A 27,147-nucleotide genomic window follows, 5' to 3' on the forward strand; every position below is an offset into this window, starting at 1 on the left:
GAGTCCAAAAATTCCCTCCCTGACTTTGAAAAATCCGGTTTTCTGATTGGTCCTCTGGTCAGGTGTTTGGTTCCCTTTGTTAATCCCTTACAGGTAAAAGAAACATTAACCCTTAGCTATCTGTTTATGACACACCTTCCCCACCCCTGCACCACAGGACAGGTCCCTGGTGTTCTGTCCCCATGCTGGGAGGGACGTGGTGGTTTTAGTGCTTCGGGTAAGGGGCTGGGAACCAGGACTCCTGGATTCTAGCTCCAGTTCTGGGAGGGGAGTGAGATCTATTGGGTTATAGCGGGATGGCCAGGAACCAGGACTCCTAGGTTCTTTTCCTGACACTGCTCCATGCCCACTTCTCTTTGCAGGTGCCTCATACATTATCTTCTTCCTGATGGCCTACATCCTCATTGAGTACTTCACCTTCCTCAAGTGAGTCCAGCCTCTTCAGCACACCGGTCCACCCTTGCCCCCAGCTCTCCCATCCCCTCCTCATCCTACTTCCATATCCCTATGCCCCTCCACAAACCTCCTCCCTCATGGCACTTAGCCCCTGGAGAGGGAAATGGGCCCATACCCCCTGCTTGAGACAGCCAGTTCCCACACCTGGGGACCTGATCAGAGCTGGTGTCCCTTAGAGGGGAAAGGACCCATCTCCAAGCCCTATCCCACGCCTCTCTCTTTCTCTCTCTCAGCCTGGTCATCGCTGTCCTGGTGGACAATTTTCAGTTGGCCCTGATCAAGCGCCAAGAGCTGCAGAAGCAGAAGGTGCCTCTCCCCACACCCAAAGTAATGGGGGAAGTAGGCATGTGAGGGAGTTGTCTCAGCAGCCCGGCTATTCCAGCCTGGGAAGGGAGTGGGGTCTAGTGGGTTATAGCAGGGGTGTGTGGCTGGGAGCTATGACTCCTAGGTTCTATTCCCAGCTCTGGGAGGGCAATGATCTCTAGTGGTTATGGGGGACAGGCTTCCTAGATTCTATCCCTGGCTCTGGGAGGAGAGTGGTATCTAGTGGTTAGAGTCAGGAGGTGGTGGAGGTCAGGGGTCCTGAGTCCTCTTCTTGGTTCTGTCCTCGACTCCCTCCATGCCTGAGTTTCCCCCACTGAAACATGAGGACAATGGGCTTTCCCCCATCAGGTCCATGTTTAATGCTGGGCTTGTTCCTCTCCCCCGTCCTTTGCATTACAGAGTATGCTGCAGCCCAAGGAGAGCAGCATAGAAGATATTGTATCAGGCAAGCCAGCCCAGGGTAAGCTCCCTTCTCTCTAGCTGTGGCTGGTGGGGGACAGTTCAAAGGGGCAGTATGACACACATACGGGTTGCTTAGGGAGTGGGGGATACCAGGTTAGATGGGCCCATGGGTCTGACCCCTGGATACCAGGCTAGACTCCCAAGTGCCTGCACTGTGGGGAACCCCCTATAGGGGGCTCTCTGTCTCCATGAAGTGTTCAGCCCCCGGGCAAGGGGGTTCCAGGCCATTGTTGAGATCCAGCAAACTCATCTCACCCACACACCACTCCCTGCTGTGGGTTGTTGGCAGTGGTAAGGTTCTCTTCCCTGGGGCGAGTGGAGGGTGGTGTCTCCCCGCCTGGCTGGAGTCCCACAGATGTCTCTCTCTGCCCCCTCACAGAGGGACACATGAAGCCAGAGGATGATGAAGCCTTCCTGGCTCAGCTCATCAAGCACATGGACGGCAGCGAAGGGTAAGGGGGCCCCATGGCACAGCCTCTCCCCATCATCCCATGTGGAAGTAGCCAACATGGGGCATGTCAGAGTGGGGTAATGCACCCTTCCAGCCCCTCTCCTCCATCAGATCCATGGGCCCATCCGGCCTGGTATCTGCCCCTGCCCCCCCCATCAGGTCCACAGGCCATCTGGCCTGGTATCACCCACCACAGATCAGTTCCAGGGGCGGATGTACCCAGAGGGGCCCTGGCAGGAGGGGACTCTGGGAAGTAGCACCCCTTAGGAGAGCAGGCTCTGACCCGGGGGAAGTCACTGTGCCCCATCCCAGCAGGGAGAAGCAGCTGCTCTTCACCTACCTGCAGCTGATGGCGTCAGTTGAGCACCTCCAGCAGCAGTTCCGCTCCCAGGCCGCCACCACCGACAAGATTGTCGACAGCTTCTTTGAGGTGGGGTACCAACATCCAGTGCAGGGAAGGGACGGATGGGCCCAGAGGTCTGAGCCAGGGCAGAGGATACCAGGCTGGATGGGCCCAGGGGTCTGAGCCAGGACAGAAGATACCAGGCTGGATTGGCCCAGAGGTCTGAGCCAGGAAGGGGGGATACTGGGCCGGATAGGCCCAGGGGTCTGAGCCAGGACAGCAGGAGGGGGAATACTGGGTGGGCCCATGGGTCTGAGCCAGGAGGGGGGATACCTGGTGGGATGGGCCCAGGGGTCTGATTCAGAGTAGCAGGGAAGGGGGTGGGATACTGGGTATGATGGACCCACTCTAGGAATCCATCAGTAACCATCACTGCGCTGCCAGATGCAGTAGTCCAGGGTAGATCCTGCCCCTGGGGTAAGGCTCAGTTTGTGGGGGCCTCATGGTGTAGCAAGTTGGGGTGGCTCCATGCCCAAGTGCACCATGCTGCCCCGTCCCTTCTGGGCAGGGATCAGCAAGGAGACCTCAGTGGAGGACACTACTCTCTTCCCTCTCTTCTTTGCAGACAGCCGAGCAGGACATTCCCCACCACTGAAAAGGCCGGGCTGTCCACATTGTGGGGGGAAGGACATGCCTGGAGGCCGGGGCACTGCAGCCATGAGGTTGGGACAGGCCCCAGATCGAGCCCTTGCCGAGACACTGCCACAGCTCTGTATTAAAAGGCTTCTGGCCACCAGGGATGCAGGAGAAATGGTGTAGGAAGAGTGACAGCGAGGGGAAGGATGTCAGGCCACACCATGTTTTTTTCCCTGCTTTGGGCCCCAGACTCCTAGGGGGGGGAGGAGGGAAGCTAGTGCATTAGAATAGGGGTGGGAGGCTGGCAGCCAGGACACATGGGTTCTATGCCCAGCTCTGATGGTCTTCCAATGTACACTGGCTCCTGGCCCTCCCCTGAACACAAGACACACAGAAGCTCAGCTAAAGGACCCTGCAGCCTCCAGCCTTGGCAGCTGAGTCCTGTGGGGAAGCATTTACAAGGGCCTGCACTGCACCCACTCAATCCGCCTACCTGCCCCTGAGGGAGGGCACCAGCTGCCCAGGGATCCCTGCTGAGCTGGTCTTAGGGGCCTTGGGAATCTCAAGGCCAAAGGGCAACTGAGGTCCGTGGCTGGGAGCAATACCAGACAGATTCAGGTGGGGAATGAGGGGCAGAGGTTTAGCAGCGAGGGGGATTCCCAGCATGGCAGCTCTCCTGGGAATAAGGGAATGTTCCATCCCTTGGGGACTTTACATCCAGGCTGCACAGCTCTAAAAGCCATGCTCTGGTCCTACCCCCAAATCTGGGCCAGGGGCAGGAAAGGCTGCAGGGGGTCAGGCTGGGGCTCAGAACGGGCCCCTCCAGAATCAGACAAATCAATCTTCAGGCACCTGGGGCTTGGAGCCTTTATTGGAGAGCAGTGGGGACAGGGTGCCAGAGGAAACAGCCCCTCTGGGAGAAGGGCTGGGTAAGGCAATGACTCCAGCCTCTGAGGGGTGGGCTGTCCTGGGCCAGCCATGGGAGAGCTGTGCAAACACAGAAGAGAAGCACTTTTAGCCCTGGGCTCGCAGAAGGGTGGTCTTGTCCTGCTAGTGCTTTAAATGGAGCAGAACTGGGAACCACAAAAGGTTAGTGCAGCCAGGAGGGCACTGGACTGGGAACCAGGACTCCTGGGCTCTCTTTCCTGAGCTGGGCAGTCCCTTTTCCCTGTTTACTCTCCCACCTTGGGTCTGTTACGACTGTGAGGTCCTCAGGACAGGGACTGTTTCTCATTCTGTATTTGGGCTGCACCTGGAACAACAGGCATCTCCGATCTTGCTCACGGGCTGCACTATGCCCAGCGCAACAGGGTCCCCCAATCTCGGTTGGAGTCTGTCCGGTGCCTGGCACAACAGTCCCAACAACTGCAGAGTCCAGTGCAGATGGGGCTCAGGCTCAGCCACCAGGCAGTGCCAGGACCCTGGTCAGATGGGGGTGCCAGTAACCCAAGGGGCACAGCTTGACACTTGCCCCTCAGCAGTGCTCCCCCTCCACGGAGAGGCAAACCCAGCCCCAGCCCCACTGCAGTACTGTAGCACCATCCAGGAGACCTGCAATCAGAGAGGGAGGGATCAGAGCTGACAGGGGCCATCATGGGCCAGGCCTCCCATGGGGCAAACTCAGAGCAGTTTTGTGCCCCACCTCCTCTGGCCCCTCAATGCCTGACAGGGATGAGAGAGGATGGGGGATGATCCCTGGATCTCAGCCAGACTGGCCCGCACAAATTCACTCCCCCTCCCACAGGCCTGAGGTTGCCAGCTCCACAATCAGCAATGACTGGAGCAGAGCAGCCTAAGCTGGGGATGAACTGATTATGGAGCAGAGTAATAGGCTAGTGGGTTACAGTATGGGGGCTGGGAAACAGGATTCCTAGGTTCCATCCCCAGCTCTGGGAAGGGAGAGGGGTCTAGTGGTTAGAGCGGCAGGGGAGAAGGGAGGTATGCGAGCCAGGACTCCTGGGTTCTGTTCTGTCCCTGGCTCTGCCGCCGACTCTCCAGTGACTTTGGGTGAGTCCCTTCCTTCTCTTGGTGCCTGTTTCCTTTCTGTCCTTTGTCTGTTCAGACTGAGAGCTCTTGGGGCAGGGCCTGTTTCCCACTGTGTCTGTGCTGCGCCTGATCTCATGGCAGGTAAGGCTTTTAGGTGCTACTATAATACCAATAGAACAGCAGTGTCCTGAGCTAGGTTTTCTGTCTGCCTAGGTGCCGGTCTGTCCCTCAGCCCACCAGCTGCTGACCCTTACCTCATTAGTGAATTCATCTGATGAGGGATCATTCCCATTTACAGATGGGGAAACTGAGGCACGGAGGAGGGAAAGGACATTGAATGATAGAATTGTAGGGCTGGAAAGGACCTCAGGAGGCCATCTAATCCATAGCCCCACGCTATGGCAGCGTTACATAGATCTAGCCCATCCCTGACAGGTGCGTCTAACCTGTTCTTAAGACCTCCAGTGACGGAGATTCCACATCCTCCCTGGGTGATCCGTTCCAGTGCTTAACCACCTGAGAGTTATGAAGCTTTTCCTGATAGCCACCCTAAATCTCCCTTGCTGTGAATTAAGCCATTTATTTCTTGTCCTACCCTAGGTGGGCATGGAGAACAATTGCTCACCATCCTCTTTATTACCATTTACATATTTGAAGACTTATGCCCCACTTCAGCCTTCAATTCTCTCGCCTAAACATGCCCAATTCTTTCAACCGTTCCTCACAAATCCTTGCTCTCCTATGGGCTCTCCTGTTTGTTCAGAGCTTTCCTAAAGTGTGGGGCACAAAACAGGACCCGGCCCTCCAGCTGAGGCCTCAACACTGCTGAGCAGAGCACAGCAATTATCTCCTGTGTCTTATATCTGCCCCCTCCTGCTGACAGGGCCCAGCATGACATTTGCCCTTTTCACAACAGCAGCATGCTCTTGGCTCACGTTCGATTTGTGATCCACTATCCCCCAGATCCTTTTCTGCAGCTCTACTGCCTACCCAGTACATCCCCATTTGATAGTTGTGCATTTCATTTTTTTCCTAAATGGAATACTTTGCACTTGTCTGTACTGACTTTCACCTTGCTGATTCCAGATGAGTTCTCCACTTTATCACCATTATTTTTTATTCTAATTCCATGCACCAAAGAGCTGGCAGCCCCTCCCAGCTGGGCATCATCTGCAAACGTTAGAAGCATATTCTTCACTCCATCATCCAAGGCATTAGTGAAAATACTGAATAGTACTGGATCCAGGACAGACTCCTGCAGGACCCCACTCGATACATCCTCCCAGTTTGACAGCGAACCAAACTACTTTTTGAGGATGGTCTTTCAACCAGTTGCGCAGCCACTTTATAGCAATTTCATCTAGATGACATTTCCTTAGTTTACTTATGAAAATATCCGGTGGGACTGTGTCAAAAGCTTTACTAAAGTCCAGACATCATGTCCACTGCTTACCCTTTATCCACCAGGCCAGTAACCCTGTCAAAGAAGGAAATTAGATTGGTTTGGTATGATTGATTCTTGACAAACCCATGTGGCTATTTCTTATAACCCTAGTTTCTTCTAGGTGCTTGCAACCTGATTGTTTAAACATTTGTTCCAGTATCTTTCCTGTGTTGTAGTTAGGCAGACTGGTCTATACATTCCCAAGTCCCACTCCCGTCCCCCTTTTTAAAGGGAGGTACTATGTTACCCTTTTCCAGTCCCCTGGGACCTCACCAATCTCAGAACCATTAGAGGATGCTTTGGCTAGTTCCTTAAGTACTATCAGGCAATTTTCATCAGGCCCTGCCAACTTGAATACATCTAACTTATCTAAATACTATAAAATCATGGAACTGTAGGGCTGGAAGGGACCTCAAGTGGCCATCAAGTCCACCTCCTTGCACTGAAGCAGAAGCAAGTAAAACCTAGACCATTCCTGACAGGTGTTTGTCCAACATGTTCTTAAAAACCTCCACTGACGGGGATTCCACAACCTCCCCTGGAAGCCTGTTCCAGAGCTTAACTACCATTATAGTTAGGAATTTTTTCCTACTATCTAACCTAAATCTCTCTTGCTGCAGATTAAGCCCATGACTGTCTCTCCTACCTTCAGTGGACATGGAGAACACTGGCCTCTTCACAACAGCCCTTAACATACATGAAGATTGTTCCCACCCCTCCATTTCCTTTAATCTGTTCTTTCCCTAATCTGCTCTGAGATCCTTCCCCCATGCTAACAGTAATTGTGTTAAGCATCTGCTCCCAATTAACCTTTTTAGTGAAGACTGAAGCAAAAAAGGCATTAAACATTTCAACCTTCTCTCTTTCTGTCCTCCATTATATGCTCTCCTTCCCCTACACTTTCCTTAGTCTTACTCTTATTTCTGATGTATTTAGAGAATCTCTTCTTGTCCAAGGTCAGCAGCAGAGCTGGGAACAGAAACCAGGAGTCCTGCACCCCAGTGCCCTACCCATTATGCCAATCTGCTGGCGTTGGCAAGGTGGACGGGACTGTGGCACATCCTACCCCCTTCAGCATTGGGGATGGCTCCTGAACCCACCTTCAGAAAATGACTGGCTTGGCAGAGGGCTCAGTGTGGGGAGCTCTGCTCTCGAAGGCCACACCATTCCCAGGAAGGGGGGAGGCCAGGAGTGGGCACAGCCAGACGAGGTGCCACCTGTCCCCCAATGCCTCCTGCAGGTTGCGACGCCAGCCCAGGTCATAGCAACGGCTCTCCCCAAGCCACTCCCTGGTCGTCTGGCCATGCAGGATCAACAGCACGTGTAAGAACAGGAAGCCGGAGCAGAAGAGGAAACTGACCACACAGGTGTCAGCCATGAAAGCGTAGACAAAAGTTGACGTGCTCACCTGGCCTGGGGAAACACAAGGGGGTACAGTCAGTGCTAGAAGCCAGGCATTCCCCAAGGGTGCACCTAGCATCCCTCAGACACAACCAGGTGTTGGCATGTTCCCATTAACCCTGCTCTGCTCCCTGTTCCACTGACATGTGCCTGCCTCTGGGGTAGGGCACAGGGACTGTTTATACTGAGATATCATAGTTGCCTCTGGAGTAGGGACTGAGGGAGGGCTGGGTGGCTCAGGTGACAGGGGAATGGGTTGTGGGGTTTCTATGGAGTTGCCTATGCTGGAAGAGCCCCTGAGGTGCACACTCAAACCACAGTCTGCAAAAGCAACATGTGATTTAAGGGTTTCTCAGTTTCCAAGGATATGTCCTAAAAGAGTCTATTTTTCAGAAGGTGGAAGATCAGCAATCTATAAAATCAGGGCCCTTTATGGAGCTTCTGGCTGATGCCCAAAATCAACAAATCTTGATCTGATGTTCCTGAGGCTCGGCTGCAACTCACAAAGTTTTTTTATCTAGGTATTTCCTAGTTTGTTTTTTTTGTTTAAATAAAACCAGCTGAGAACAGCTTGCTCCCAGGGCAACCAGTGGTGCTCAGCCCCCACATGTAGATGGACCCCTCCTGGCAGGTCCTGCCATGGCTGTACCCGTCAGCAGCATGAGCCATGGCATGAGGAGGAGGACGATGCTGTGCAGGGTGACTCCCTCATGCAGCAGGGCCATGAAGTTGTCAGCGTTGAGCAGGCTGGCGTACAGCAGGGCCACCCAGCCGTGCAGCAGGAGGCACAGGAAGTAACGGTAGTTATGGTACCCCACACACTGGCCCAGCAGCACACAGTGGTGGTCCCGGCGCAGCACGCACACATTGCAGGTGTAGCAGTGGTGACAGCGGGGAGGCATGTGGGACTGGCAGGTGTAGCAGTACCTGGAAGGGAAGCAGGGGTCTCAGGGGGGTGATGCAGCATTTCTCTGTCCCCCTCCCCACCCTCCAGCATTCCAATAGCACATCATATTGTGCTTTCCCTAGGGCTGGAAATAGAGTGGCAGCCCCAAAAGCAGGGCAGCCCTGGGCAGGGAGTCCCCAGCAAAGGACAATGGGCAACTATCCCCATTCCAATCCCAGGCCACTGTCACACCCCTTCTTGTAGAAAAGCCCTCTCACAAACTCAGCGAAGGGCAGCATCTGACAGTGCTCTAGCATCAAACTAAAGTTTGCCCAGTGTTGAGCTGCAGCTGTCTCAGGTGGGGTGCAGATACCGTTTATATAGGGATCCCATACCTCGCCCAGCACAAAGATGAAAACACCATGGGGATAGAGGGGAATGGGGCTGTTTATACAGGGATCCCATCTCTCACCCAGCACAGAGATGCAGCCAACTCTGGGGTGGGGTGCCACGGCTGTTAACATAGGGATCCCTTACCTGGCGCTGAGATGAAGCTGCCTCTGAGCTGTGGGAGAGCCCTCTGCCTCCCTCTATCCCAGCAATACTCACTCCCAGCCCTGTCCCACGGCGCCTTCGGACAGCATGACACCTTTGATGCTTGGGCTGGTGGTGACGAAGAGGCCCATGTTGCCCAGCACGTTGGCCAGGAGGAAGAGCAGGAGGGGCAGGTGCAGGGCCAGCTGGGTGGGCTCCGCAGCCCAGAGGAGCAGGCAGAACACCTCTGTGCACACGGCCCCCATCAGGGCCAGGGTCACACACAGGGGCAGGCACAGCGCGGCATCCAGGCGCCGCCACCGCCCGCCCCAGCCCGCCCGCATGGCTGCCAGGGGGCGCCCCACGCGAGCGCTCCCGGGGGCACAGATCAGCCTCTCCCGCCGGGGGGGGCGGGGGTGCTGAGTGACACCCTGGCCTAAGGGGAGGGGGCGTCTCTCGTGGGCCTGGTGCCCTCCCCAAGGTCCCTGCGCGGGGGGGGGGGGCGGTGTCTCTGTCCCGAATCGGGGCCGTAGGGCGGCCGCTCTCACTCGCTCCTCGGCCTCGCTTTCGCTTCCGCCTCCAGCTCAGGCGCGGCAACGCACCCGGCCAATCAGGGGCGCGGAGGGCCGCTTTGACCAACCTTCCCTCTGACAGAAATCGCGATCGACCAATCACGGTGCCCGGGGGTCGGAGTGCCCAGTGAGGGGAGCGGGGTCGCCGTGCCCGGGGGTCGGAGTGCCCAGTGAGGGGAGCGGGGTCGCCGTGCCCGGGGGTCGGAGTGCCCAGTGAGGAGAGCGGGGTCGCTGTGCCCGGGGGGGTCATGGTGCCCAGTGAGGGGAGCGGGGTCGCCGTGCCCGGGGGGGTCATGGTGCCCAGTGAGGGGAGCGGGGTCGCCGTGCCTGAGGGGCCCACAATGCCCACAGGTCTCAGATGGAATTAGCAGAGCTTTGCCCTTTTTCAAGGTGGCCACCCTCCCCCTTGTTCCCGGGCCCATGCTCTGTCCTGCTGCCACACCTCGGTGCAGTCCATTCTGTGCCCTGGAAGTTCATTCTGTGGTACCTCCTTTGGGTTGCTGGTTTGGTACAGACCCTCCCCTGCCAAGTGCAGGCTGGAGGCACCCACCCTTCCACATGCCGTCCTGTGGGATGCCCTATGGTTGGACAAATTCTGCCAGGCAGTGGCAGTGCTGGACAGTGCTTTGAAATCCCAGAGCCAAGTGGTTAGTGTTTGGGATGGAGCGGGAGCTGCCATTTTGCAGAATGCAGCCAGCCCCTTAAATGGGCCTGGTTTGCAAAAGGTGGGAGTTCAGGGTTCAGGTGCCTGGAAATTCGGGTCCTCCTTTGAGGTTTCTTCTCCTGCCCACAATCGCTAGCCACTTCTGGGAGCTCCCAGCCTGGCCTGTGCTGCTAATAATAGCCCTGGTGTAACTAGAACCACAGCACAGGGAGTGGGTGCTTGACACCTGCAGTGCTGCTGCATTGGGGGGAATTAGAGTCCTCTAAGCCAGCTCCCCTTGTCCCTACAGCTTTCCCTTCCCGGGGCATTCTCCCCAGCTGGGCTTCCCTGCAGGTGCCTGAGGTGTTTATGTATTGCTGGGATAGAGGAGGAGTACCAGATCACAGCTTCTCTGCCAGGTGCTGGCTGGTGGATATGGTATTGCCCTCCCAGGTCTCCCCCCCATGCATGGCACTGGTCAGTGACATGTTTTTCCCTGCAGGAGACTTGCAGAATTAGACTTGTGCTTCTTGCAATTATCTCCAAGTGCCTTGTGTGGGGTGGGGGTGGGGGTGTCAGTCCCTTGATTTTAGAGCTGGGAAACTGAGGTACCAAGCGGGGATGGGACTTAGTCAAGGTCACACAACAGGGCACTGGCAGAGCTTGGAGTGCAACCTGGGAGTCCTGGTTCTATCACTGGCCAAGCTGCCTCCCTTTGATTTTTGCAGCTGACGCCATCCTATCCCTGCTCCCAGCTCATTCCTTGGCCCTGGGTTCCTCCCAATGATTTAATGGACTTTTCCAGTTCTGGCACTTCTGCGCCTCATTGGGAACTGCCTGCCCCCCTAGCTCCCGCTGGGGCTTATTGTGCATTTCCTGTCCTCAGATCACCAGCAAGCCACCCTCCCTCCCGTCCAGGTACAGGGTCCCTTTAAGAGCCTGCAAGGAGGGGGTGTCGGGTCTGTGGCCTGCCAGCAGCTGTCCTCACCCTCCCTGGTTGGTGGGGACAGTCCCTCTACACCCTCCCCCTGGCCTTTTAAAGGTGGAACCTGATCCCCCTTTCCCAGGCTGATAATACTTAATGGGGACCAGTCACGTGGGTGTTTTTTGACCAGGAGCTCGGGACAGGGCAAAGCTGCCAGCCAGCAGGGGCAGGGGGATCTGACCTCCAGGAGAAGGGAACTGGTGCTTTGGGCAAGGGGCAGTGCAGAGCAGCGAGGAGGGCCTGTGAGAGGGACAACTGGGGGCTAAGGGGGAAGAGGGGACAGTCAGACGTGCAGAGAGGGACAAGAGGACAAGCCACAGTGACCATGCAAGTAGAGAGCCATATCCAGTACAACCACTCGTACAGGATGACTGAAGAGTATATGCAGCAGGAGGAGGACTGGGACCGGGACCTGTTGCTGGACCCCGCCTGGGAGAAGCAGCAGAGAAAGGTGGGTGGCTATGGGGGACAGTTATGTACAGGGGAAGCAGCGTGGGAGCCTGTGAGAGGTGCTGCGGGAGGCGGGGTGGCGGGTTCCCATGGTGCCCAGGTTTGGAGAACTGGGCAAGGGGCTGTGTCTGCCTGATGGGGAGAGTCAGGGCCCATGGGGGAAACTCAGCAGGGTGGGAACCTCAGAGGGGTATCAGGCATTATGGTGAGAAGCTGGTCCAGGGCCCCATCTTTGCAAGCGAGAGTCAGGTGAGGCTCAGGGAAGGGGGAGATCCTGAGCAGGAGAGAGGCCAAGTTGGGCACTGGATGGACAGGTACGGGGTGCCATCACTGTAAAGATTTGCAGCTTTTGGGGGGCAGCCAGTGAGTGGTGCTAGGGGTTACACAGGTGGGTGCAGGCCAGATCTCATTTCTGTGAGGGGCAGCCTTCGAGCAGTGCCAGGTGCTTGGAGTTACAGGGGCTGGGCACAGGGCTCCATCTCTGCAAAGGGCAGCTTCCGAGCGGTGCCAGGTGCCCCGGGTTACAGGGACAGGCAGAAACCCCCATCTCTGCAAGGGCAGTCTCCAGGCAGTTCGCAAGGTTGGAGAGCCGGGCTCCGTGCCATGTAGGATTGTCAGTCAGGAGCCAAGCCCCAAAGTGGCGGGTGTGGGGAGGTGATCTTTAAGGCAGGCAGCTGCTGTGCAAGGGTAACTGATACGGCTTGATGCCTCTTCCCACCCCCAGCCCCAGATGGGTAACGCCAGCAGTGGGGAGTTGGAGGAGGGGGCCGTGTGTGTCCTGGAGCAGAGTCTGTGGCATCCAAACTATGTCAGGAATTATGGGGATGCAAGAGCCCTCCTGGGCTAAATATACCCAGCTGCCTCCCTGCGATCTGGGCTCAAGGCAGGCTGTGCACCAGGCTTCTCAAGGTGTATGTGGCATGCTCGCCTGCTTGGGCCACTGCTTGTGCATATGGCCGAGATGTTGTGTGTGCAGGGACTGTGAGAACCTCAGGCGATTGGTTCATGCACACACACAGACTCTCCCTTGCAGCAACCCCTGGATACACTGACCCACAGCAACCCCCCTCTCACATATACACAACCCGCCTGCAAACACTAACCACCCACAAAACCCCCACTCCCACACACAACCTCCCTGCATACACTGACCCACATCAACTCCACTTCCACGCACAGCAACCCCCCTGTATACTGACCCACAAAAACCCAACTCACACACACAACAACAACCCTCCTGTAAACACTGACACACAGCAACCCCACTCCCACACATAACAACCCCCTGCATACACTCACCCACAACAACCCCACTCTCTCACACACACATAACCTCCCTTCAAACACTGACCATCCACAAAACCCCTACTCCCACACACATCTCCCTTGCATAAGCTGATCCACAACAACCCCACTCTCAACACTCTGCAAACACTGACCCACAACAACCCCACTCCCACACACAACCCCCCCACATACTGACCCACAACAACCCCACTCCCACACACAACCTCCTCGCATACTGACCCACAACAACCCCCTTGCATACACTGACCCACAACCCCACTCTCACCGCCACACCACAACCCCCTGCATACATTGACCCACAACAACCCCATTCCCACAAACAACCCCTCTGTATACACTGACCCACAATAACCCCACTCTCATGCACACACATCCCGCTACATACACTGACCCACAACAACTCCATTATCATACACACACAACTCCACTGCATACACTGATCCATAACAACCCCACTCTCACACACACACAACCCTTTACATATACTAATCTACAACACCACCACTCCTACACACAACTACTCTCCCGCATACAGTGACCCACAACAAACCCACTCACACACACAACAGCTCCCCCCATTCTCTCTCTGTCACACACACTTTCAAAGTGAGACACCCCCAGAGAGCAGTGAGCCTGATCCTGATCTCAGCCCGCAACACATCCAGGTTGTCTCCCTTGCAACTGATGCAGTACCACTGGTGTGAGTGGGAGTAGGAGCAGGCCCAGCAAATTCTGTCCCAGGAACCTCTGTCAAAGCCCATGTTCTTATGCCCAGGGTGGACCGGGCCCAGGAACCCCTAGAGCCAGAGCACAACCCAAACTGCTAACCCAAAGCCCCTGGTCCCAGCACCACAGAACTCTTGGCTGAGGCGTGCTGCAATATAGCAGGCGTGCACATTGCTGTTCTCTGTCGAACGCGAGTGCCATGTGTCCCCTCCCTTTGGTTCTGCCCAAACCATTGGAGTCTTTCTCCCCTAGTCTGCCACTGCTGCAGGGAGCTTTGAGCAGCTGGGGATGGTGTAAGGTGGGATGTTCCTTTGTCCTACCAGCCCTAATCTTGATCCCCAGCCCTCCAGGATCCTCTCCGCCTGTGCCCCTTGTGGCAATAACACCAGGCTCTAACGTGGCACCCTATATCCAGGGAGGTGGCACAGCTACATCAGGTGAAGAAAGGCTATTAGAGCCCCTGTGGCCAGGGGACAGCCAGGCTCCCCTCCTGGCAGGGAGCACTGTCCGGCTAGGGGCACATCACAGAGAATGCCACCCTCCTTTAAGTAGGTGCCTCCAATGTAAAGGTCAGGATGTTGGGTCAGAGTAGGCCCTGATCCTCCCTACACTAGGGGAACTCTGGGGTTCGCTAGTTGACTCTGGATTGGTCCTGGGGAATCTGAGATCAGAATCCGGTCTTGGCCTCGTTGCAGTCAGGAGGTTACTCTGGGGATCAGAATTCAGCCCTTTCTGTTGGCACAAGTCTCCACCGAATGGTGCTGTTGTCTAGGTCGAGCTGCAGGCTGGGTATTGCCAGCCCTTATCCACCCTGCACAGTGCTGCCCTGAGTTCCACAAGTACCACTCGCTCACACTGGACTGCTTGGGCCACCGCTCCCCAACCTCCCCATACAGATGTTTGCCTGTCCCTGCTTCCTGCTCAACTGTTGTCTCATTGACACATGGTCCTGTCAGCCTGTGGAACTCACTGCTACACCTTGAACTCTAGCAATTGGAGTCAGGAAGGTGTTTTCTCTGGGGTCAGGTTATCCTATCACTGCAGGGCTCTTGCCCCTTCGGGTGACAGGATACTGGGGTAGATGGGCCCTGAGCTGACCCTAGTGCGCCACACCTGTGCGAGTTTGCACCGGCTCTTTGTTAGACTTTTGTGTTAAGTTGCACAGGTTGGGTGTATGCGTATGTGTGTGTGGAACCCAGTGTGTCAGTGCTTTGGGTATGCGTGTGTGTGTACGTGTGTACCAGTGCTCTGGGTGTGTACCCTGGTGTGCCAGTGTTATGCAGATCAGTGCTCTGGGTGTCTATGTGTGCGTACTCTGATGTGTCAGTGCTGTGCGTGTGTGTGTGTGTGTGTGTGTGCACGCCGCAATGTGTCGGTGCTTGGGAGGGTGCCAACATGACACAGACAGGTGACCTGCCCAATTGTTCCATCTGAGAACCTAACACCCCCTCAGGGATCCGCATCCACCAAGCTGCCTGTTGGAGGAATCTGCATGTCTTGATTTTTCCCCAGTGTCTGATTAAGTTGTATGCTGTTTGGGGCAGGGACTGTCATGCTGTTCTGTGTTTGTACTGTGCCTAGCACAACAGGGGATCCTCAGCACTACCCCAGAATAGGCATTTGATCAGAGCAGGGGATTGTCTGTTTCGAGTCCCCCACCCCCTTGTTAGCGGAGCAGGGACAGTTTCATGTGCTTGAGAAGCTGTTCCTGCTGATGCAAGTGTTTTGGGGGATTGGGAAGGGGAATCAGGTGGCTGCTGCTATTCCAGACGCACTGTCCTTGTAAGGTGGTTTCTATAATAAACTGCCCCCCACCCTCTGTCCGCCCCCTGCTGCTTCCCGGGTGGGGTGAGCTCATGTGGGTATTTTGGAAGAGGACACCTCTTAATTAGGCTATGGCCTAGGAGAGCGGGGCAGGGTGGAGTGGGGGCTGCAGCAGCCCCACAGCCTGGGTGGGTCTTGCTGCTGGGCTCCTGTGGGAGAGGCTATTTAAAGAGGTCTGGAAGGGACCGTGAATCAACTACAGAGACAGATGGGGGGGGGGCACACTTGCTCCCATGGGCAGAGCAGGTGGCTTCAAGAGGATTGTGTGTGTGTGTGTGTGCTTGTGGGATGGGGGGAGGGTGAGTGCCAGGGGCTGAGGGGAGTGGGGTCTAGTGGTTAGGGCACTGGATTCGGAGCCAGGACTCCTGGGCTCTGTTCTCAGATCTGGGAGGGTATGTGGGATTTAATGGTTAGAGTGGGGATGGGGTGGGCTGGAACTCAGGACTACTGGGTTCTCTTTCCACTTTTGCTGTGTGACATTGCACGGGTCTCTCTGCCTCGGTTTCCCTGTCTGTAGGATGGGACTAGTGATATCTACTGACAGGTGTTTGCAGAGAGCCTTGCAATCCTTCTGGGAGAAGGGTTTCCTGGTATCCCTGTCACAGGTGCCCCACCGCCAGCCTGCAGGCCTGCTCTATCCTGAATGCCCTGTTCTCGTGTGCTCCCTCTGCCCTGCACAAGGCCAGTGTAAGCTGTGGAAATGGCTGCATGAGGGGCTGGGGCATGTGGGGAGGGACCACATTGCAGCAGGGCTGGGAATGTGCTGCTGTTCTGGCATAGGAGCTCCTGTCTATGCTAAGGGCCCTTAGTAGGGTGACCAGATGTCCTGATTTTATAGGGACAGTCCTGATATTTGGGGCTTTGTCTTATATAGGTTCCTATTACCCTCCACTGCCTGTCCCGATTTTTCACACTTTCTGTCTGGTCACCCTAGCCCTTAGACTCACACAGTCTGACCCCCTGCAGCACCTTCCGTCAAGCCGATTCCTGCCCCAGCCCAGATCTGGTGGCAGAAACATAGCCTACAGCCCTCTGGCCTGGATTTAAAGCCCCCAAAGGACTGGAGAATCTCCTCCCCCCATCCAAGGGGAAGCTACCCAGTGGGGAATCCCCCTCCCTGCTAAACATCTGCCTTCATTCCAGAGTGGATTTGTCCAGCATCCATTCGCAGCCACTGACTCTGCTAGACCTTTGTCTGTGAAATTCTTGAGTCCCCACGGATCAGAAATCTCCCGTGTTGGTGCCTATAGCCCTGGATTAAGGTCCATCCCCCCACCCTCCGACATGCTGAATCATGGGGGCTGCTTCAGTTTCTGGCCAGCAGGCAAGTTCCCAGCAGGCAGGTCGTTCTGTGCACCCTCCTCCCTGGTCTTTCACAGCGCACAGGACTGGATGCAAGGTCTCAGCTGGGAGATGGAAGAGGGATCTCTGAGTCCTGGGGTACAGCCAGAATTGGGGAAGGAGCAGGGAGGGATCTGCCCTGAGGATGCTCAAGTGCTCGCTGCTTGGAGGTCCACAACTGTAGGAGGCTGAGATGCAGCTATACAGTTCCTTGAGCAACTGGCAGGATTGGGGGGAGGTCAGTGCGGCTGAGCATCAGGGGAGAAGATGGGAGAAGGGATATGTGGGGATGGATGGACAGAGAGACGACTGGAATGGAGAGAAGGGAAGGAAGGCTGGCTGGAGAGAGTGGTGCCCAGGGAAGGTTGGACAGCTGGAGTGGGGTGCTGGATGGCCAGATGAATAGATGCTGGTGCAGTGTGTGTAGATGTGGGTGAATGAGCACAGGCCAAGCTGGGAGTGGGGAAGCCCCCTCCCCCCCATGCTGCATCAGCTCCCAGCGTATTTACCAGCACCCACAGGGAGGGCGGCCCCTCAGACTATTATGTTAGCTGGAGCCAAATCCCTTAAGCCCTTGTAAATAGCAGGGAATGAGCCACAAATACTCCTGCGGTAACAAAGGATTAGCCCCAGGGGATCCCAGCCCGCTGCCAGGCACAGGACAGAGCTTCTCAGTGCCAGTGGAAATCCATCTGTGCCGCAGCTCCCACTGCCCAGGTAGATGCCTGCTGGGTGAGCAGGGAGCCAGAGTGCAGGCGCATGGCTGGGGGAGTGGTGGGGTAGGGTCTGGGAGCAAGAGCAACTTCCCCAGAGACACACCAGGCCAGCCTCCTGCCAGGCAGCATAGACCAGTGGCTGTTGGACTTTTCCTGCATAGCCCCGTAGTGCAGACACAGCTTACACTGAGAAAAGGAGTAGGAACCCCCCCCGAAGGAAGGGTTATGTCTACACATGCCCTTTGTCTGCACAGCTGTGTCTGCTCGGGGAGCCAGGGGCAGCTCTATGGTTTTTGCCACCCCAAGCACGGCAGGCAGGCGGCTTTTGGCAGTCCGCTGGTCATGCAAATTCGGCGGCATGTCTGCGGGAAGTCCGCCGGTGCCGCGCCTTCAGCGTCCCCTTCAGCGTCCCCGACGCTGAATTACCACCGAATCTGCAGGACCGGCGGACCTCTCGCAGGCGCGTTGCTGAAGGCAGCCTGACTGCCGCCCTCACAGCAACCGGCAGGGCACCCCCCATGGCTTGCCGCCCCAGGCACGCGCTTGGAGCCGGCCCTGGTGGGAGCTACAGCAGTCAGGGTGTTTTGTACACATCTCCGACTTACCTTGCTATGCTGATGTAGCCCCGGCTAGGATGCTGGAATGTGAGCCAGGATGCATGGCTTCTAATTCCACCTCTGGGAGGGGAATGGTGTCTAGGGGTTAGAGCAGAGGTGCTCTGAGCCAGGACTCCTGGGTTCTATCCCTAGCTCTGGGAGGGGCGTGGGATCTAGTGGTTGGAGAAGGAGGTGGGGCTGAGACTCAGGACTCCTGGGTTCTATTCCCACCTTTGCCTTTGACCTTGGGCAAGTTACTCTTGATGCTGCTGTTTACTCTCCCCCCATCTGTCTGAGCTCTTGGGGGCAGGCTGTGTCTCTCACCATGTCTGTGCAGCACCTAGTACGCCAGAGGCTGGTCCCAGTCAAGGTTTGTTCAGCGCCTATTCCAGGGGGAGCTGCCCCACTAGGGAATTTGTGCTGAACATTTTCCCCTTCTTCTCAGGGTGAGTTTGTCCAGTGTTGGCTCCTGGCTCTGCTCAGCTTTTGTCTGTGAGCTTCATGAGCCTCCTTAGGTCTGAAGTCTCCCCGTGTCCTCAGCTCTAGCTTGGGATGCAGCCCCCTCCTCTGAATTGCAGGGCTGCTTTAGTGTCTGGCCAGGTGGCAGGATCCCAGCCTGTGGGCCATTCCTGTGGCTCCTCTCTGCCCCTCCCCAGGCTTTCACAGTGGGGCTGTGGGCTCTGCCACATTGTGTACAGAGGCCCCATCCCCTCCCTGCACTGTTCACCCATGGTCTGCACATCCTGGGATCACATTAGCACTTATACTGAGAGCTCATGTCTAGGAAACCCACCTGGCACAGTCCCCTGGTAGGGCTGGGCCTTGTACAGGGGCTTATGAGTCTGTTGCTGGCCTCCATGAATGGAGAGTCATTTAGCTCCAGCAGTAGAGGCAGGGCTGTGCGTCTAGTGGGGTCCTGCAGGGATCGCTTCTAGGCCAGGTGCTGATTAACATTTTCATCAGTGACCAGGAAGTAAATATAAAGTTACTGCTGGTGAAGTGTGCACATGACACAAAGATGGTGGTGTGGTCAGGTCGGGCCATTCCTCCAGAGTGACCGCGATTGCTTGGTAGAGTGGGCCCAATCAAACCCCGTGTTTTAATACAGCCAAATGCAAAGTTATACTCAGCCCCCGCAGAATGAAGGACAGTGTCCTGGGAAGCAGTGACTGAAAAAGACCTAGGGGGTCAGAGTGGACCAGCAACTCAGCATGAGCTCCCAGTGTTACTCTGCCCCAAAAGGGTGAATGGGGCCCATGGACAGATAAACGGGAGTAGCTGGGAGGTGATTTTCCCTCAGGACATGGCACTGATGGGCTGGTACTGGGACTGCATATAGCATTGGGATCCACACTTTAGACTGGATATTGAGAAATTGGAGAGGGTGCTGAAAAGAGCTACAACAAACGATTCAAGGGCTGGAGAAAATGCCTGATTGTGAGAACGTGAAAGAACTCCATCTCTTCAGTGTCTCTAAAAGCAGATTTAGAGGTGACTGATCATGGTATACAAGGACCTTTGCAGGGAGAAAGCCCTGGGTACTAGAGGGCTCTTTAATCTTTCAGAGACAGGCAGAACAAGAACCATAAGGACATAAGACCGGCCATAGTGGGTTAGACCAATGGTCCATCTAGCCCAGTATCCTGTCTGCTGACCATGGCCAGTGCCAGGTGCTTCAGAAGGAATGAACAGAACAGGTAATCATCAAGTGATCCATCCCCTACCGCCCATTCCCAGCTTCTGTCAAACAGAGGCTAGGGACACATCCCTGGCCATCTTGGCTAATAGCCAACGATGGAACTATCCTTCATTAACTTCTTTTTTGAACCTTGTTATAGTCTTGGCCTTCACAACATCCTCTGGCAGAGTTCCACAGGTTGCCTGTGCGTTGTGTGAAGAAATACGTCCTTTCCTTTGTTTTAAACCTGCTGCCTATTAATTTAATTTCGTGACCCTAGTTCTTGTGTTATGAGAAGGGGTAAATAACACTTCCTTACTCGCTTTCTCCACACCAGTCATGATTTTATAGACGTCTATCACATCCCCTCTTAGTTGTCTCTTTTCCGAGCTGAGAAGTCCCAATCTAATTAATCTCTCCTCGGATGGAAGTTGTTCCGTACCCTTCATCATTTTTGTTGCCCTTTTCTGAACCTTTTCCAATTCCAATATATCTTTTTTGAGATGGAGTGACCCCGTCTGCATGCAGTACTCAAGATGTGGGCATACTAGGCTTGGAGTAAAAGCCAGACAACCTCAAATGAGAAATAAGGCCCGTTTTACAGGGAGGGTGACTACCCAGTGGAACAAACCCCCCAGGATAGAGTGGATTCTTCAGCTCCAGGCCGACTGCCTTTCTGGAAGATGCTTTAGTCAAATACAAGTCTCACAGTGCAGGGGTGCCTGGGGGACATTCTCTGGCCTGTGATATACAGGAGGGCTGAGTACATGGTCTAATGGTCCCTTCTGGCCTTGAAATCTGCTAAATGGAGCCACCGAGAGGGGAAAGGGCTTGTTCAAGGCCAGTAGCCGAGCTGGGAATGGAAGCCAGGTGTCCTGATGCCAGGTGCAATGCATAAGGCGTTAGACCATGCTGCCTCCCTTAAGATTTCATTGTCGCTCAGGCCTTGGGGCTGGATGCTGAGAAGGCGCCTGCTCCACAACTCTGCGTCATCCACTGAGCCCTCTCCCAGAGCTCAAGGGGGATGCACGTCCCTCGGGGGCCTGCTCAGGCGCAGGAGGTGGCAGCTTGGCATTCGGATGATGTGATGAAATTCTAGGGCCCCCTAAAAATAACCCTGTGGCTGAGCTGGAGAAAATGTTGCAACAACACAGGGAGAATCTATTTATAAATCATCCAGCCTGCGTCTCCAGAGCTGGGTCTGTCTGGGCAGGGAGCTAAGCTCACAAAGGGCACAGGGGCTTGCAGATAGCCTGCTGGGCTGGGAGTCAGAATTGCAGGGTTCTGTCCCCAGCTCTGGGAAAGGAGGAGGTCTAGTGGGCTAGAGCCGGGGTTTGCTCCTATGCCCTATTCTGAGCTCTGCTGCAGAACTTGGGCAAGTCCTGGCTCTTCCTGGTGCGTCTTTCCCCTCCCACTCGTTGTCGGCTCAGACTGTGAGCTGTCTGGGGTAGGGACTGTCCCTCGCTGTGGGTTTCTGCAGCGACAACCTGACGGGCCCCCAGAAGCTACTGTCATCTAGCAATGACTTTAACAATGAGCGCTCTTCTCCCATATGTTGTTGGTCAGTTCCAATTAGGAGCATTCAGATAACTGTAAAGATACGAAAGTCCCACAGATCTTGAATCAGTCCAGCTAGAAACTCTTCCCCCCTCAGTCCATCTCCTTAGGTTGCTGCGACCCATTAAGTTCTCCCATCAGCCATAGAGTCTTCCTGAGCTTACAACATCTTTTAAACCTTCTTTATGCTTCAGAAAGGGGCGTCTTTTGTCTCCCATTGCTGGGAACCTTCAGCCAGGCCCCAAAGGGATCCTAAGGAGATTGTGGTGGGTGTGGGCTTTCCCATTGTGCTCTTCCTGGCTGGGATTTTTCAGGATGTCCCTTTCTTTCCCCTGGGAATAGTTCTTGCTCAGCTCTTGTGTTGTGCTGCTGGGATGGGGTGGGGAGCATGGGGTCAGGGCATCCTCTGCGGCATCAGTGCAGAGTACGGTTTTCATGGGGGATGGGCAAGGAATAGGGTGCAAGGTGTGGGGTGATTCCAAGGGACTATTAGGATAACCCTAGATAATCCAGCCACTCAGGGGGCATCCTGCCGTCCCTCCCCTCACCCACCCAACCTCCTTCCAACCTGGTTGTGTCTTGCAGACCCTCAGCGTGGGGCATCCACAGCCCTCCAACAGGGACTTAAAGCTACAAGGTGTGAGTGTGTGGCAGTGTGTCATCGCCTCTGCTGTATTGCATAAGATCTGTGTGTCTGTGAGAGAGGGCCCCACGGCCCCCTAAGGGAGACAATTGGGTCTGGGATGTAAAAAGAGAGTGACAGTGCCCCTGAATGGAGTCAGACCTATACTAGAGAAATATCCTCAGCTATAGACCTGCTCTAACGCCCAGCCCATTTGTGCCACACCTTGTAATCACCCCACACACACACTCACAGAGAAATATGGAAGCACGCACACAGTCCCCTGCATGTGTGCCAGGTGCTTTGCAGTGGGGCTCTGCAGACCCCCAGGCCCGGTGCTGCCAACCCCTGTAGTTCCGTTGCAACTCTCCTGCTGTTTGGCCTTTCCCATCAACCCCCAGCTCCCAGAGTCCTGAGAATCTCCACTCCCATTTAAACCCAAAGGAGTGTGCTCACCCTAGGGGACCAGGGAAGCCGGAAGGTGTGACCCCAACAGTGTTAGTGTGCCCAGGGGTGGGAGGGGCACATGGAGTGGGGGGGGGGAGCAATGCATTCTGGGATACTCTTCTGTGCAATGGGAGGGGGTGCAGCACTTGTGGGACTGTGGTTAGAGCAACCCAGGTCCCATCTAGCCCATCCCCCTACCCAGGAAATCCCAGACATTGAATCCCAGCAGCTGTTCTGTTCAGGGTGGCTGGAGCTAGAGGACTAGAACAGCTGTTCCTTCTCCCTGCCACGTTCCATTTTAGTCATGTTAGGAATGAGGCTGCATCCTGTCTGCAGGGTGGGGGTGGGAGGTGTCTCATCCACCCAACCCCACTCTGGACTGGGTGGGCAAAGGGTGCAGGAGCACTCTGCACTGAGGAGGGGAAGGGGGTCTGTGGGCCAGGATTCTCAGGGCTGGGAGTGGCAGCCAGCCAATCATGAACTCACCCCACTGGGATGCCCAGGTACATCCTGTCCCCCACCAGGCACGGTGTCGTGTGCCATCTAGATCTGCAGAGTTGATGCATTTTTGTAGGCCTGACTCACGCACCCTCTCAGGCTGGGGCTAAATCTGGGGAGGCATTGTGGGCAGGGACACGCACACACCAGCAGGGGGAGCAGTGACACCCCCCCACACCCCCCCACACCCCTTCCCTGCAGCCAGCCAGGAGGGGTGCAGTGGGGGCCAGCAGCGTGTGTGTTATTAGCAGAACTCGGAGCCCAGAGGCTGTGGGAGCTGGGAGGAGCTGGGAGTGTTGCAGTTTCAGGGTTCCTGGGGTTTGGGGAGGGTAGGTTAAAAGAAGAGGGTGAAGGCTCAGCAATAGGGGGAGTTGGGGTGGGGCTGGCCAGTCCTGGGGTTAGGTGTGGGGCTCCCCAGAACTGGGGTGTGGAGCAGGGTTAGGGGCAGGGCAGGCCAATACCAGTGTTGGGGTGGGGTTCACCAGGGTTAGGGTCAGAGGACTGTGTGATGCCAGGGTTGGCGGTGGGCTTAAGGGTAGAGCTTGGTGAGGTTGATGTTAGGGGCAGGGCTTCTCCATCCCAGGGTGGGGTTAGAGTCAGAGGTCAGTGGTGTGGGGGTCAAGCCTGTGCCTGGCTTGTGCTGTAAGGCTCATGGGAGCCCCGGCTCTGGTGGGAATCAACTCCTTGTGCCAAGGGCCTGGCACAGTGCCCTGGGAACCCAGCTGGGCTGGATCCCCTCCAGCGAGCAGAGCCTTGATCCTGCTGATGCAGGGAACTGAGCAGGACGTAGTCCTGGGGGAAGGTGGGTGCTGTGGGGTGAGGATGGGGGAGCTATGAGGAAGAAGCCCCAGGGAGGGCGAGCAATTGGGGTAGAGTGACCAGGTGAGAGGAACAAAATATTGGGACACATTGGGGACGGGAAGGGAACAAAAATGGAGTGCCATCAATGGAGAAAAAAAACAGAGTGTGAAATATCAGGACAATATCAATACCAAAATACCAAACATCGGTTGGGACGTGGGACAAAAAACTAAATATCGATACAGTTCCAATTTTATTGGGACGTCTGGTTGCCGTAAATGGGGGACTATGTGAGATGCGGGCAGCCTGTCCCTACCAACACCAACGCTGGTGCTGGCGTGGGAATAGCCCAGCCCCTCCTGCTCGTTCCGCTGTCCTGTTCCCCAGGGGGAGGGGCTGTGGGGGTGTCTCTAACCCCCCCATCTTCTCCTGCAGACATTCACAGCTTGGTGCAACTCCCACCTGCGCAAGGCAGGCACCCAGATCGAAAACATTGAGGAGGATTTTCGCAATGGGCTGAAACTCATGCTGCTGCTGGAGGTGATCTCGGGTAGGTTGGGGAGCCGGGGCGAGTAGGATCAGATCCACGGAGGGCCATGTAGGGGTGATGAGGGGAGGGGCAAGAATCCATGGAGAGCTGCCAGTGAGGGCTCAGTGGCCACAAGGGGTAAGAATAGCGTGACCAGACAGCAAGTGTGAAAAATTGGGACGAGGGTGGGGGGTAATAGGAGGCTATATAAGAAAAAGACCCAAAAATCGGGACTGTCCGTATAAAATCAGGACATCTGGTCACTCTAGACAAGAAGCCATGTGGGAGTGTGTGGGAGAGAATCCATGGGAAGACGAGCGGGACTTGGGGGGAACCGGAGGATGCAGTCAGTGGGGTATAGCCCAGCTGCAGTGGGGTGGGAGGCTCTGGACCCAAAGGGATTATGCAATGTGGGGTTGTCTGTGTCACAGTACTTGGATGTCTGTGTGATGGGATGTGTTGTGGCCTGGTGATGCGGGGTGTCCCTGGTTTGAGTGGCTGAGCTGGGAGTGGGTCTGTCACCGACTCTGCCCCCAGATATGAGTATGTAGGAGGGGAGTGAAATCTCTGCTTCCCCACCCCCACTGCTGACTCGCTCTCAGTCAAGTGGGGAGTGCAGGGGACCCCCTCACCCCATCACTGACTCTGCCCCCAGGCGAGCAGGGAGGTACATGGGTGTGGGGGGGGCTCTGTGCCTCCCCCAATTGGTGACTTTCCTCCCACCCCTCAGGTGAGCGGTTGCCAAAGCCAGACAAGGGCAAGATGCGTTTCCACAAGATCGCCAATGTCAACAAGGCCCTGGACTTCATTTCCAGCAAGGGGGTCAAGCTGGTCTCCATCGGGGCTGAGGGTGAGTGGGGTTGCGGGGGCAACGGTCCTGACTAGGGTGATGAGGTTCCACAGCACTGGCGCAGTCTCCTCCTGCATGCCCCATTACCATGGTGATGCCAGACCCATCGCTCTGGCGTTGGTAGGTGGATGCAGTGCATGTCTGGGAGGGTATGGTGGCCAGAGGCACTGGCACCACTCTCCACGTGGGGCTGGGTTGGGATTGAGCCATGTTCATTCATAATCCCATGGGCTGCTCTGTCTCGAGGGAGGAGGAGGCTTCCTGTCAGCAGTGCCTGGGCTGGGGATGTGCAGGCCCCCAAGCAGCACAAACACTGGGGGGCTGGGTTTACTTCTGTCTGTCTGACTGTCCACTGCCATATACTCTACTCTGCCTGCCCGTCCATCCCCATCTTTCTATCTCTATGCACCCTGTCAGGCTACCCCCCCCCACTCTGAACTCTGGGGTACAGATGTGGGGACCCGCATTCTACTAGCTTAGGTTAAAACTTCTTCAAGGCACAAATTTATTTCCTTGTCCTTGGACGGTATATTGCTGACACCACCAAATGATATACACAAAAATTCAGGGAAGGGGCACTTGGAATCCCTGTCCCCCCAAAAATATCCCTCCAAGCCCCTTCATCCCCTTTCCTGGGGAGGCTTGAGAATAAAATACCAACCAGTTGCCTTAGCAACATGAGCTCAGACAGACCCTTTGTCTCAGGACACTGAAATCAATCAGGTTCTTAAAAGAAGAGCTTCTATTATAAAGAAAAAAGTAAAAGAATCACACCTGCAAAATCCACATGGATGGTAACTTTACAGGGTAATAAAAAGATTTAAAATGCAGAGGATTCCATTCTTGGGCTCAGCTTCACACTTACAAAAACAGGAATGAAACTACCTCTGCAGCATAGGGAAATTCACAAGCCAAAACAAGAGATAACCTAATGCATTTCCTTGCTTTACTCACAGTTTCTGTGGTTTTAGATGGATTATTCCAGGTATATTTTTCAGGAGATAATGTACCTGCTTGGCTTCTCTCTCTCCATCTGGAGCGGGAACAACACACAGAACAACAGAACAAATCCTTCCCCCCCTGATTTGAAATTATCTTCTTTCCTCATTGGTCCTTCTGGTCAGGTGCCAGCTAGGTTATTTGAACTGCTTAACCCTTTACGGATAAGGCAACCCAGTATAGCTGCCAAGGAGGGATTTTATGCTACTGAATGGGCTGGCATACCCTTCCCCCTATATTCATGACACACCCCATCTCTCCCCCGCCCCTTGGACACCCGTCTCTTTCTGTCACTCGCCCCACCCCGCTCTGACTCCTCTCCCCTCCTTCAGAAATTGTGGATGGAAATTTGAAGATGACTCTGGGGATGATCTGGACAATTATCCTGCGCTTCGCCATCCAGGACATCTCAGTGGAAGGTGAGTGTGGGACTGGGCTCTGTCACTTTATACCCCCCCGATACATACTCCTGTAGCATATACTCCAGACACCCATCTACACCGCATCCAGGACCAGCGCTAGGGGTTTTAGTGCCCTAGGCCCACGGCAATTTCGCTGCCCCACGTGCTGGTCCCGCGGCTCCGGTGGAGCTGCCGCAGTCGTGCCTGCGGGCGGTCCACCGGAGCCTCGCGAGCAGCCAACCATCCGCAGGCACGACTGCGGAAGCTCCACCGGAGCCGCCTGCCGCTCCCTCCGGCAAAATGCCACCCACCAATAATCCTGGCGCCCTAGGCGATTGCCTAGGCCACCTAAATGGACGCACCCCATCCACATCCACATCCACCCTATATAACCCCTATACACTACATACTCCCTATATCCAGGGCTGGCTCTAGCCATTTCGCTGCCCCAAGCACGGTGGCATTCCGCGCGGGGCGCTCTGCCGCTCGCCAGTTCTGCGGCTCTGGTGGATCTCCTGTAGCCATGGCTGCGGAGGGTCCGCTGGTCCCGCGGCTCCAGTGGACCTCCCGCAGGCATGCCTGCGGATGCTCCACTGGAGCCGCGGGACCAGCGGACCCTCTGCAGCCACGTCTGCGGGAGGTCCACCAGAGCCGCCCGCCGCCCTCCAGACAACTGGCAGA

At 55.7% G+C, this 27,147-nt stretch overlaps 4 protein-coding genes across 8 annotated transcripts in view; 2 read left to right on the forward strand and 2 right to left on the reverse strand.

The window, feature by feature from the left end:
* Positions 1–2,102, reverse strand: part of LOC116835719 (serine/threonine-protein kinase D3-like) — a 30,842-nt gene extending 28,740 nt beyond the window's left edge. Inside the window, exon 1 of the mRNA XM_032798812.2 lies at positions 2,034–2,102. The gene's annotated coding sequence lies outside the window, so the exon portion shown is untranslated. The remainder of the gene's footprint in view (positions 1–2,033) is intronic.
* CATSPER1 (cation channel sperm associated 1) overlaps positions 1–3,135 on the forward strand; it is an 18,739-nt gene extending 15,604 nt beyond the window's left edge. Inside the window, exons 7-12 of one of the 4 annotated variants that reach the window (XM_032798899.2) lie at positions 363–426; positions 690–762; positions 1,180–1,240; positions 1,622–1,694; positions 2,006–2,123; positions 2,662–3,135. In XM_032798899.2, coding sequence (XP_032654790.1) covers positions 363–426; positions 690–762; positions 1,180–1,240; positions 1,622–1,694; positions 2,006–2,123; positions 2,662–2,691 — 419 coding nt within the window. In that variant the 3' untranslated portion in view covers positions 2,692–3,135. Of the gene's footprint in view, positions 1–362; positions 427–689; positions 763–1,179; positions 1,241–1,621; positions 1,695–2,005; positions 2,346–2,661 lie in introns of those variants that run through there. The other 3 variants (XM_032798878.2, XM_032798869.2, XM_032798912.2) reach the window with 3 other exon arrangements.
* Positions 3,136–3,515: 380 nt separating this feature from the next.
* Positions 3,516–9,513, reverse strand: ZDHHC24 (zDHHC palmitoyltransferase 24). 2 transcript variants are annotated; one of them, XR_012657126.1, is made up of 5 exons: positions 8,999–9,513; positions 8,153–8,430; positions 7,203–7,515; positions 5,731–6,135; positions 3,516–4,223 (listed from the first exon to the last, which is right to left on the reverse strand). XR_012657126.1 is itself a non-coding variant. In XM_032798952.2 (4 exons), the coding sequence occupies exons 1-3, from the start codon at positions 9,265–9,267 to the stop codon at positions 7,205–7,207; spliced, it is 858 nt and encodes a 285-aa protein (XP_032654843.1). In that variant the 5' UTR covers positions 9,268–9,512; the 3' UTR covers positions 3,516–4,223; positions 7,203–7,204. The 2 variants fall into 2 exon arrangements, 1 of the variants encoding a protein (XP_032654843.1); XM_032798952.2 differs by lacking the exon at positions 5,731–6,135 and having other exon boundaries at positions 8,999–9,512.
* Positions 9,514–11,227: 1,714 nt separating this feature from the next.
* Positions 11,228–27,147, forward strand: part of ACTN3 (actinin alpha 3) — a 34,832-nt gene continuing 18,912 nt past the window's right edge. Inside the window, exons 1-4 of the mRNA XM_032798797.2 lie at positions 11,228–11,574; positions 24,123–24,237; positions 24,947–25,066; positions 26,398–26,484. Of these exons, the coding sequence (XP_032654688.1) occupies positions 11,449–11,574; positions 24,123–24,237; positions 24,947–25,066; positions 26,398–26,484 (448 nt within the window). The 5' untranslated portion in view covers positions 11,228–11,448. The remainder of the gene's footprint in view (positions 11,575–24,122; positions 24,238–24,946; positions 25,067–26,397; positions 26,485–27,147) is intronic.

Source organism: Chelonoidis abingdonii, chromosome 17 (genome assembly GCF_003597395.2).
Source record: "Chelonoidis abingdonii isolate Lonesome George chromosome 17, CheloAbing_2.0, whole genome shotgun sequence".
Lineage (NCBI taxonomy): Eukaryota > Metazoa > Chordata > Testudines > Testudinidae > Chelonoidis > Chelonoidis abingdonii.